General features: G+C 35.9%; 1 protein-coding gene across 6 annotated transcripts in view; it reads right to left on the reverse strand.

Annotated features, from left to right (window-relative positions):
• ITGB8 (integrin subunit beta 8) overlaps positions 1-13138 on the reverse strand; it is a 103032-nt gene that overhangs the window by 34142 nt on the left and 55752 nt on the right. For all 6 annotated transcript variants that reach the window (XM_077122228.1, XM_077122230.1, XM_077122226.1 and 3 more), the window contains exons 7-8: positions 4345-4440; positions 273-362 (exon numbers count right to left, since the gene is read on the reverse strand). In XM_077122228.1, coding sequence (XP_076978343.1) covers positions 273-362; positions 4345-4440 — 186 coding nt within the window. The remainder of the gene's footprint in view (positions 1-272; positions 363-4344; positions 4441-13138) is intronic.

Here is a 13138-nt window from a genome sequence, read left to right on the forward strand (position 1 = left end):
TTAATGACACGTAAGGATAAGGGGTATGGGATACATGGGTTTTTTCTTTTTTCTTTTTATTTCTTTTTCTGGAATGATGCAAATGTTCTAAAAATGATCATAGTGATGAATACACAACTATGTGATGATAAAATAAAAACAGCAAGAAAGAACAAAAAATGAATGGGCCGCGCTCTCTCAAACCTCCCATACAGACTCTTAGCAATATCAGCAAGGGAGACAGTAAAAAAAAAAAGTTTAGTTTGAAAAAATTGTGCATAATATATACATACCTGATAGGCTTCTACTACCAAATTGTTGAGATTTGCAGCTTTTGATTCTATTTGGCCAGCAGTGGTTCCAGGCAAGAGGGGTAGAAGATCCTATAAAACATACAATTGCATCTGAGTAATGACGAAAGTATGTGATTCCACAATCAACACATATTAAATATTTTCTTAGTGATCAGTGGAAGGTGAGATATTACATGTATCAAAAATATGATGCAAGAAAAATATAAGCAACTTAGTAGGGCAACTGAAACATATACTCTTGAAACAATAATGTTTGTATGTGCATACAATTATTACTTGCTGATCTAAAAATCTGGTCCAAGTACATTACCAGCATTTCCCCAAAATATCATAAATGGAACAGAGTTTCAAATATATTTTAAACATAAAATAGGTTCTCAGGGCAAATAAGTTTGGGAAGTTCTGCATGTGCTTTCTTTCACTCAGAGACTTAAAATGTAATTTTGCATTGTAAAGGTTTAGAGAAGTCCTGCAATTTGGAAATAATTTATCATTTTTTGATGCAGCATTTCCTAATACTTCTTTGATTACAGAACTCTTTTCTCATATAATACATATAAATATTTTACAGAACTACTGTTTCGTGGAATGACTTTTAGGACATTTGGCCCAGACCAGAGGAAAAATCATGGCCACTAATGGAAGTTTCATGGAACAGATGTTCTTGATGAATAGTATTTAAAAATTACAGAGAAGAGTCTAGGTATTTTGAGGGAGCCAAGTTCTAAAGGGTTTTCTCAGTAGTAGGTGAAATACAGAGAAGAAATCAGGTTAAGTGCAGTTAATGGTACAGATTTACTATTAATCAAATTATGAAAAATCTTGAAGTACATTCCTCATTTTTTCATTCAACAGGTATCATTAAGCTCCAGCTATACACCAGGCACCACTTAGGCATTAACAATTTGATATGTCAAGCCATAAAGACATTTACTACTTACAGATTTTTATAATTCATTTATCCAACTTTTGGGGGCAACTTTTTTTTCCATTTTAATTTTTTATTTATTTTTATTGATATTTATTATATATTCATATACCATTAATTATCCAAAGTGTACAATCAATGCTTCAAAATATCATCATATCACTGTGCATTTATCATCACAATAAACTTTTTCTTTTGTGAAAAATAACACATATAAAAGAAAGCAATAAATTCCAAAGCACACCACAACAACTAGTTGCAGTACATATTTCAAGTTTGATATGGGTTACAATTCTAAATTTTTAGGTTTTTACTACTAGCTACTCCAAGACACCAAAAGAAATACCAATATAATGATTCAGCAATCACACTCATTTGTTAAACCCTATCTTCTCTATATAACTCCACCATCACCTTTGATCTTTTTCCCACTCTTTAGGGGTATTTGGGCTATACCCATTCTAACTTTCTCATGTTGGAAAGGGATATCAATAATATGGCATAGAGGAATGGAAGTAGTTGATATTCTGGAGTGACTGGCCCCTCGGCATTTCAGGACTTATATGGTCTAGTGACCCATCTGGAGGTTGTAGGTTTCTGGAAAGTTACCCTAGTACATGGAACCTTTGTAGAATCTTATATAATTCCCTAGGTGTTCTTCAGGGTTTGCAGGAATGGTTTTGGTTGGAGTTTGGCAAGCTATGATAGGTAGCAATGTCTAACTGAAGCATGTGTAAGAGTGACCTCCAGGTAGCCTCTCGATTCTATTTGAACTCCCTCAACCACTGATACCTTATTTGTTATACTTCTTTTCCCCCTTTTGGTCAGGATGGCATTGTAGATCCCATGGTGCCAGGGCCAGGCTCATCCCTGGGAGTCCTCTCCCACACCGCCAGGGAGACTTTCATCCCTGATATCATGCCCCACACAGTGGGAAGGGCTATAGTTTCACTTGCAGAGTTGGGCTTAGAGAAAGAGGGGCCACATCTGAGCAACAAAGGAGGTCTTCTGGAAGTAACTCTTTGCATACCTATGGGTAGGCTAAGCTTTTCCACTACAAACGTAAGATTCATAGCAAGCCTCAGATCAAGGGCTTGGCTTATTGACTTGAGTGTCTCTAACATTTGTCACAGTATCAGGGATTCCCTGGTGATAAAGTTGAATAGTTCCATATTTTTTCTCCCATCCCCAAAGGGACTTTGCGAATACTTTTTGATTATCTGCTTTATATATTCTGGGATGTAACCAGGAATTACATTAAGTTAAACAGGATTAAAGGTTTTGGGGCACCTTTTACATACCATATTGGAGAAGCTAAATCACTAGGCCACATAATTTCCATCCTGAAAGATGTGACAGGTATATAGGTGGCAATTTCATAGAACAATGTACATGTGACGCATTAGAAGTATGCACAGACCCTAAGGAGTGGGATACACAGCAAGCATCTGAAAGGCTAGAGGAAGTTGTCAGGGACAGTTTCCTAGAGGAAGAAACTCATGAGTCGTTTCATAAAGGTGAGTAAATGTTAACCAGGTAATGAGGGAGAAGGGCTTCCAGGGATGGGGGGGATTAAGGCTTTCGGAACTTATCGATTCTTACTATGCACTCAATTCAAATAATAAACCTGGTTTGATAGTTTATCTTTCAGTGGCAACTTTCCAAAAGAAGTAGGGAAAAAACTGCTAGAACCAATAACACCCTCAAAAAACAAATAATAAACAGCAGAGAAAGAGGAAGTAGAAGCTATGAAAGGCTGCATAAAAATTCAAAAGTCAGCTATTAAGCTTAGAGGTTAAGAGTACAGGATTTAGGTTGCTAGGTAATTTTGGCAGGTATTTAACCTCTCTAAACTCTTTCTTCATCTTTAAAATGGGCATATTAATAATTCATTTATTTTGAATTGTTAGAAGGATGAATGAGTTAATGTTTATAAACTGCTTAATACTGTGCCTGACAATATTAAAAACTCAATAATGGAAGTTGTTACTGTTTTTAATAAAGTGTTTTGGGTCATTTAATTTAGACCCGAGGCCTTTTTCTGTGAATATTAATGATTGTTACAATAAAAGGGGGTTAATGTTTTTTAAATCTAGGGAAACAAGGAATTAAATAAAGCTTCAGTATAGAATTCTAAGGAAAGATGTACGGCTAAATATAGTAATGACGAATGGGGGAAACTGGTGGAAGGAAGACCAGTTTTGTGACAAATGCAGATGGGTTCAAGTATTTGTTTAAGTCAAAAGGAAAAGTAGTTTCTCTTGACTTATTATCTGTATTTTAATAAATCAAGAGCACTGGGGACTGAGAACTGAAGAGGATTTACATTAGGTAGTAGAAGGAAGAAGCAAAGCCATCAAAGCAAATGAAGAAGACCCTGTGAATAGAGGCACACAATGAAAATGAGGGTATCACAGCATCATGAAAGTGAATAAAAGAGTTTGCAGAAAGAGAGAATCTAAAAGATTGTATAAAGAAATCTCTAGCAGGGTTGCAGAAGAGCAGTTCCATGCTGGGAGAGCCATACCACAGTGGTACAGCTGCTGAATGTCTAGTCTGCCTACGGGTCTCACCTAGCCCAAAGGATTCAGTGCACAAGAGAAATAATTCTTATGCATGACGGTTTTGAATAACTCAGCCACTTCCACAGCTCCTTTTGGTCCCTTATGAGATGACCTAATCCAGGCATGTTGGTGCTATAGAAAACTAAGGTGATATTCCCCGACCTGAACCTATTATAAAGATATGCACATGAACCAGAATATAAGCAGGACTCTGGATATGAAAGGTACAGAGGTGGAGCATGAGCTGCTTTTCACCTGATAAAAGCCTTCTCCACTTTTGTCACAGTACCTCCCTGTGTATCAGACTGTGCCCAAGTGTACTGAATAAAATTCTCAAACGGCATTTAATATCCACACTTGGCTCTAGGTTTTAAAAACACAGATGGAATTTATACTTAAAGCTAACTTGTACTATACCATACACATTCATGAACACAGTATTAAATTAAGATTGCACAAAGTATGATAACTCCAGAATTCTTATTTGTGGTTCTAAGACATGTCCTAACTTCACCTATCAATGCAAGCATTTTATTTTTATATTTTGGGAATTACATACCTTATACCAATGAAACTGTTTTCCTTCAACTGCAAAAATGACATTAATGTTGTTGTCTATTAATTTTTCTGAAAGTTGGCCTAGTGAGGGATGTTCCTGTAATGGATAATGAAATAAAGAAGGGAGTGAAATTTAGTAGCTCAGTCTCATACATATTCAAACATCTATTATGAAGGAAACCATATGAAGGGGACCTGCATAAAAATGTACTTGCTTGTGAAAGATTATGGTTTTATGAGAGACATTTAAATTCTTTTCAAAAATAACATCAACATCAGCATATTAAGGGTATAATATAGGCAACAGCTCCAGAAAACTCTACAGCTTAGGAAAAAGAAGACGGGTGAATTCAACTTAGTATAAAAAGTATTCAGCACCTCCTTAGACTAGCAATGGAGTCAAAGTGACATAACTGAAACGTAACAGTATTTAGAAATAAAGACTTCAGTGACAACATTCTGAGGTAAAATTCAATAATAACAAATGTTGAAATGAAAATATGAACTCTTTAGAAGCAAAAACCCTTGTGACAAAAGTTCTATCGCAGTTTCATCCTCTGTAAAAGGAGACTGAGATCCTCTACCTTCCACAACTGCTGAGAAGATTAAAAAATAAGGATTATATGTGTGAACTATTTAAGGCAGTTCCCTAAACATCGTAGCTTCTCAACCATAATATCAATTTTTATGATTTTTATTTCCAATTGCTTATAAAAGGTATGTAGGTTATGGATTGCTCATTGTATTATAATTGTACTTAATCGTTTTGTCCTATGATTTACTATAAACCTGTTTTACTTTGAAAAATAAAGCTTAGATACAACCAACTGTGCTCTTTTTTGGGGTAGTGAGAAAGCTGAGAATGGATAGGGCAGGGGAATGAGATCCATAAAATTTTGCTTAGAAAAACATGAGAAATCTGACAGATATGGAAATTGCTATCTCTAGTTACATGATTAGATGCAGTATTCAATATTTTCTCTTTCTATAAATACTCTTCTCAAAATTAATGAACTCAAGTAACAACTTCATAACTAGACATCCCTCAGTCAGGTGATATTTCTCTCTGCCTGTTCATGGTCTCCTAATTGCATTACCAAGGATCATGTCGCTGATCTAACTGGTATCATGTGATTCAAGTTCAGATTACCCTGTATTTTGGGCCACCCCCTCCCCTTCATCCTCCAAATTTGAGTTTTTTTTAAGGGAAAATTTTGCCAACCATCTTGGTTAGCATTTCTGTGTTTTGATGACTATATGAACTCAATTAAAGAGCTAACTTTACTAGTTTCATTTATAGTCTGACTTCTATGGCTCACATATTAAATTTATATATACAGATATAAGATTTATTTTGGGCTTTAAAACACTTTCACTAACATAAGTAATTTTGTGTCCTTTTAGTTCTATAATTATCTATAAATATAGTGATAGAAAACAAATCAAATTTTCATGAATTACACTTAAATTTGATATAAAACTAATTTTAAAAAGAGGCTAATTAAAAAAAGAGGCTTTAACAAGCATGAGTTTGTTAGAGAAAGATTTTTTCCAGAGCAATTCTTAAAAATATAATTTTAGAGTAAAAGGAAAAAAAAAAACCAAAATAAATTCTACCAGCTATATTTTTCTTCCTCGTTCCTATAAAGTACATAATCTTAAAACAGATTTATGATAGCTTGTATAATGTCAATAAATTAAAGAGAACAAGTAAAGAAAGGGTAAATTTAGGGCCATGGTGGTTCAGCAGGTAAGAGTGCTTGCCTGCCATGCCCGAGGACCCAGGTTCGATTCCCGGTGCCTGCCCATGTTAAAAAAAAAAGAAAGGGTAAATTTAGCTGTATTAGGAATTGTTTTTTAACAGTGATTTTTTTTCATACATTTTTATTTTGACAAAAAGTAGTCACAGTTTGCCAAGCACTCCTCCATCTTAATTTTTAAGGCCATTCATATTTTCAGGAAAATTTAATCCATATGTTTTTAAATAGTTTATACTTAGGTCATCATCAAATCGATTTTTAAGGAACAATCCAAAATGCAAGCAACTTTTGGGGCCTTATTAATATCTTTCCTCTTTTCAAAACTAGAAAGTCTCATTGACAAAAAAATTAAACTCCAAAAAGTTCTAATTTGGTCAGAGCTCATTAAGAAGTTCAGTTGAATTTGTAAGCTTAAAAGGATACATATATTTTTTGAATCCTAGAAAGAAAACTCTTTTATAGAAAATTCCAAGTATCCCGAAGTAGATTTTTTTTTAAAAATTGCAAATGTGTAACAGATGTTTAAATAAACCAGTGTTGACAGCAGAGCTGTAGATTAATGTCTACTGCTAAAGCCCCTTCCCCTTTCTTCCACGAAGCATGTTATCTTCTACGTGTTTTATCTTTTTTTCTTTTCTACATCTTCTCTTTCTCTAGCAGGAGAGCACACTCCCTCTCTGCCAGCTGTCCTGTTCTGGTGATGTCACCGCCCCTTCAAGTCTAACTCCCTCACTATCTAATCCATTACATATTGTTTCTCTAAACTCTGAAAATAATTAATAGAGATAACACACATTTCAAGGGCAAGAGGGAGAGGCAAAAGAAATGTGCCAAGACAGCTGCTAGGTAATTAAGGGCAGAGAGATGTCTTTCACATTTTTCTTCTTCACTGGCACCTTGTCCGTGACCTGCGGGAAGTAACTTATAAATGTCAGAAGGGAAGAGGAGGTAAGAAAAATTCACTGGGAGCAATTTTGGTCAAAGAGATAACTGCATAGAGATGTCTGGTAGAATTTTCATAATGCGCATATGGAGATGAAGAAAAAAGAAGTGTTTAGGAGTCTCTTCATAAAAGTGAAATTCATAATAAAAATTGTTATGACAATATGGAAAATGCTGTAATAAGCCATTAAAAAAAACCCAAATCTTGGTAAAATAAAATACTCAATTATTTGGATTATTTTTTACACTTTATTTTTTAGAGGAAAAAGACAACATGTAATCAATATGGTAGCAGAGATTTACTTAGAGATGAAAAATTTAAATTATGGGTTGTCAGTCCAAATCTATCCCAATAGCCTGTTTTATATCTCCATGGCCATACAGGGATAGTTGCATAGACCAAGGATTCTCCACAGTGGCATTACTGGCATTTTAGATGCGGTAATTTTTTTTTGAGGGGGTGGCATTGTAGGAAGTTTAGCAGTATCCCAGACCTCTACCCACTTGTTGCCAGTAACACCCCCCTCTCCTAGTGTGACAACCAAAAATGTCTCCAGACATTGCAATGTCCTCTGGGGGAGACTAAGTTCACTCCCCGGTAAGAACCACAACCTGGTTGCGGTACAGTGTCAAGAGCAGGGGCTCCGGGAACAGGCTATCTGAGCTTAAATTCTGGCTGTGCAATTACCAGATGCACTGGAAAAAATGTCTTAACCTCTCTGAGACCCAGTTTCCACATCTATAAAACAGGTATAAGTACTACTATCTACCTCTCAGAGTTATAGTGGGGATTAAATGGGTTGGTTTGTATAAAAGCTTTTACCTCTTATTCTGTAATTATTAAGCCCAGATTAATGGTAATGAAGGACTCATGTCCTGATTTCCAACTGCTTGGCATCTACTCGAGGCTGCTGTGACCTCAGATGAGGTTCTGAGATTTCAGGGCCACAGTTTTCTCATTGATAAAGTGGAGGTAATAGCAATATCTACACGCTGCTCAGATACTGGATGGTGCTACCTATTAATAAATGGACGAGACTAGACAGCACAGAACTGCATAATAAAAAACAGCTCAATAAAAGACCTTCAGAGGTCATTAGCAACGGTTAAATGTTAGGCTTGTGGATGCACTTCTGACCTATCTCACTTACCTGACACTTGTAGGCACTGGAGTTTGTGGTCCCTGCCAAACATGGGACCAGCTTTTACTAAAGGAGGAGGAGGGACTAGTCATTTTTGTAAACGTTTCTGCAAGAGTGGCAATACAAAGTTTTGTGCTTAAATATGATTTAACCAAAACATCCAATTAATAAAATCACTTAATTGCATAAATATTTTCACCAGATTTGATATCTATGGTGCCATTTTTGCAAACATCATTTTTTTTTTTTTCTCATTTCAGAGCTGTTATAAAGGCAGGGACGGGCGATCTTAGACTTGGCACAGGTAACTCTGCATGGAACTTTTGCTTTCAATTAAGAAAAAAAATTAAATATTGTTTGCAGAGGTAATTTCCTGGCCATTTTTCTGAGAACATGAGAAGCATTCAAAATGGGTCTATTTTAAAGTTATTTTTGAAATGTTCTCACAGTATTTACAATTTAAAACAGTTTCAAGAGCAGAAAACTAAAATCAGGCATTTTATTACTTTTTAAAAGCCTCAAAAGTTATAATGATGTTTTAAAACTTGGCACATAGACTCAAAACTTTCTAGGTGCATTCTGCCTGAATGCCAAAACTCCATCCTCCACCCTCCAATTTTCCTTTGTTCTTTATTTTCTTGATTTCTCACATTCATAAAACCCAAAGGTGTTACTTCTCTAAACTGATTTTATCTTTTTAATTAATAAAACAGAGTTATATTTTGTATGCAGTATTACCAGAGAAAAATTATAAAGTAAGATTCAAGAAATAAGGTGAGCCTTTTATTATAGCCTTTAGTTTATCAATATCAGAATTACTAAGTTATTATCCTTATAAAAACAATTCAGTAAATTCATGAGACTCAATAAATGTCAATAATTTTTTTTCCCTTAAAATGATGTTTTTGGCTTAGCTATCCTCTTCTGTTGACTTTAAATAGCTCTTGTGCTATTAAACTTTAGGCTATGCTTCAGAGTGCCGGTTTGGGGTTATTTTATATCTTTTTATTTCTTGAAAATAGGATTCAGAATTAGGAATATTGTGTAAATCCAGGCCCAGAAAGTACACCTTTTGTGTGTGTGGTTGTGTGTGAAGGATTAAAAACATTTAGAATAATAATTACTTTAAGACTCTTCAGAGTTGGACATTCTTAAAACATAAAAAGTGACTCCTAATATGGCTACTTTTCAGTGTCATTAAAATCACCCAACTTGACTGGTGTTCTGAAAGGCAGCTGATCTGAGGTCTATAGAGTATAAAGGTTGTGGTCTAGAAGGAAAGCTGGACTTCTGTGGCTCAGACACCCAAGGCAAGATTTGTACTTTCCTTCTCCATTTCATCCACTCTAGGTGCATATGATGATGCCCACCTGCCATGCTGTAATGGGGACTTAGTGAGCTCATGGATGTGAAGTACCTGGTAGATCCCCCAGCTCAGAGGCAATGCTTCATCAATGGAATTGATGAAGTTTCATTTTGCTTAGCTGTGGAGCCTGACTCTGATATGTATTGTCGCTCTGAGTCCTTGGGTAAATGAATTTGATGTCTCTAACCTTCAGCTTCCTCATCTATAAAATGGATTGTGGTGAAGTCTGGATGAGATAACATAAGCAATATGATCATCATAATGCCTGGCACAAAATAACTGCTCAATGAATTAGCATTTTTATTAGTATGTTGTAGAGACAAAGAAGCAGAGAAGCAGAAAAATAGAGGAATTCAATTGTTTCTGCTGCTCTGTGACTAAGAAATGTTATTTCTTAGTCACAGAGCAGCAGAAACGATTAACAAATCTACTACAAAAGATTAAAATTAACTCCTAAAGTGGAATGCTGTCTGATAGCCACATTAATTATAAATGAGTCTCCCACACTTTCAAATAGTCAGAAATACCCCTCTCTGAAAAAAAAAAGCTAAGAGGAGGTATTCACTTTGTGAACGTTTGTTAGCTAAGGTAGTAAAGTTCTGGATTAAATTAGTAAAGTATCTTCTTGAGCTCTGTTTCTTTTTATGTATTGCCAGATAAACTGAACATAATTCCAAGTAGTTTAAATAAATGGTAAAAAGAAAACTTCCCAAATGCTTTACTAAAAGCCAAGTACATGTCACACAGAGCTACATGAGAAAAGGCATAATGTTGACTGCTTTTACCCATGAAAAAGCAAAAGTCATTAGTCATGCTGATGATTTCTGTAATTCTGCCTCAATCCTCTGAGATGATGGTCAGTGCAGCAACCAGTCTATGCAGGCAGCAGTAAGGGGATGCTGAGAAGATATGATAAGAGGAGCCTATGCAGGCAGCAGTAAGGGGATGCTGAGAAGATATGATAAGAGGAGCAAAGAGGCAATGATTCTAACGAGATGAGGCACTGAAAAAGGTTGTAGAAAGGAAGCAACACCAGACCTGACCCCCTCAGTAAAATCAGGTTTGGGGTAGGATCTTCCCTATCTGATTTTCTTTCCAGGACTGAGAATCATACCAGTGCCTGAAAATTCCACTCTTAAGGGTTCACTGGGATGGCCTCTCTGCCTCTTTCCCATTCTTGCTCTTTGGTCCCCTTTCATTGTCACTGAAGAGCTTGGTGCTCTCTTCTGCCTCTACCAAGGGCTGGGGAATGGCTGTGAGGAGGGCTGGCTGGTGAAACAGGACTCTGACTGAGGTGGGGAAATGACCTTGGAAGAGCCAGGTGGGAAACAGGGTAAAATTCCAGATCCTCAGTATTAATAACATATCTTCTGCACTATTAATATATTTTTTGGGGGGGATGCATGGTCTGGGAATCGAAACTGGGTAAAATGCATGGAAGGTGAGCATTCTACCTCTGAACTACCCGTGCATCCTAATTAATAGTGTTTACATTAACATCTGCCCTTTTAGAAAGAATCACACATCTCAAAGTGCTTTGTTACCAAATAAATGATAAAACTACATTACTGGGGCAGTACGAGGGTAGTTCAGTGGAGAATTCTTGCCTGCCATGTGGGAGACCCAGGTTTGATTACTGGACCATGGACCTCCCAAAAAATTAAAAAAAAAACACAAAAACAACTACATTACTTTTTCTAGTTTTTCAAGCTGGAACTTGAAAACTTCATGAAGAAAAAGCAGTGGAAAATGTAATTTATTCAACAGTGTTAACATCATTGGATAATTGCCACATGATTATTTAATTAAATCTGGGTTTGTAATGTATGTAAGTCAAATTATCTGGTTTATTTTTTCCATACGTAAGACTGGAACTAGAAAGTTAGACCAGAAATTGAACCAAGCTTATTTATCCTACTCTTCAGATGAGACACTGTGGCAAAGTAATTAAGAACACAGATTTTGATGTAAAACTGAACTGGATTAAACCCCAGTTTTGCCACTTATTAACTATATGTCCTCCAGTAACTTATATAACCCTTCTGTTCCTTAGTTTTCCTATTTGTAAAAGGAGGACAATTATGACGACCTTCCAGAGTTCTTGTAAAGATAAATTTGACACTATATGAGAGGTGTTCGCTACAATGCTTTTTGTTAATAAGGGCTAAAAAACCCCCACAAAACTGTAGTTTTTATTCCAGGGTTTATACTGACCTTCATGAAATGACTATGTGTACAAGCTGTAGAACTTTGATGCATATAATTTAGAAATATAAAAGATCTTTTAAAATTTCCTTTCATAAATTAAAAAAAAAAACCCCAACAGATTCTCAGATACCATTCACCATTCTGGCATTGACTACTGGAGATAAAGCCAGGAAACAAAGTGTTTGATTACTTGTCTTATGCATTCCTAAATTCCTCTTTAATAACAAATAAGAGAGGATGGAGCTCATCTTAAAATGAGAAGGTAGACATTTTTAGAGTCAGGATCAGGGTAGCCTTAGATAGCGCAGGTTTCAGAGCAGTAGCATATCTTGTATATATAAGGTATGGCCAAAGGATCAATCAAAATGCTTCAACTTCTACTGTCTTAGGGCAGTGTCCCTAAAATAAAGGAATGAGAATCCTTAGGAACTTTCAGCCTGGAATAACTGAAATAAAATTATTCTTCTAAGATATCAACAAATATGTTGCCATTTGGTTTACTCATCTGAGAAGGTTCATTCTTTTAAAGAGGCTCATGATAGCTTCCCCAAATTCCCGGTGTCATAAGAACCAGCCACTGCCTAAAAAACTTCCACCAGATTTGCAATTTATTTCTGTAAGCTTCTATGACCTGGTATATAACTAAAATGATGGGAGCATTTCTTTGCCTAAGGAATCCTCCCTAGACAAGCAACAGCAAGCTCTCAAAATACAGTTTTGGAGAGATGGCTGGCGACTTTACAAAACTTCAAAAGAATAATTAAATCTGTGAATAACATGATTGTTATTTTTCTTTATTAAAAAAAAGTTTCCCCCTTCCACTTCTCTCAGAATAGTGTCTCCTGTCTCGTCCCCCACACCCCAATAAATAAGCCAGCATGCTACCCAGATCAAAAGAGGTTCAGTAGAAGGAAGTTAATGATAGATAAGAAATGACAAAGCCAAAGTGGGTTTAGGTCTGCCAAAGGGAAACGTGACTGAGTAGAAGGGAATAGCAAAGGGAAAGACATCAATGGAGTAATTCTGAATCCTAGATTTTTTAATTCAAAGTAGAGCATTAGATTTGACACTGTTTTTCAAGAGATTCAGCCATCCAAGGGTTGAATTTGTTTTGTGAGATGATACAATTGCACCACTAGACTTTCAACACATCTGGGATAGGATGTTGTAGAGTCCTGGTGATCTATTTAAATTTTACACATGGTAACCTAGCAAATTTCAACCTAATTTATGTGCTTGTAATCTGCGGTTCCCAAACTGTGTGCTGAGACATGCTGGGGCAATGGAGTGGACTTACAAGAGTGCCATGAAATATCTTAAACTTTCAAGAGAAAACAGTTAAATTCAATGTCTGTCAGGTACTCAAAGACTACTAGC

Source organism: Tamandua tetradactyla, chromosome 1 (assembly GCF_023851605.1).
Source record: "Tamandua tetradactyla isolate mTamTet1 chromosome 1, mTamTet1.pri, whole genome shotgun sequence".
Lineage (NCBI taxonomy): Eukaryota > Metazoa > Chordata > Mammalia > Pilosa > Myrmecophagidae > Tamandua > Tamandua tetradactyla.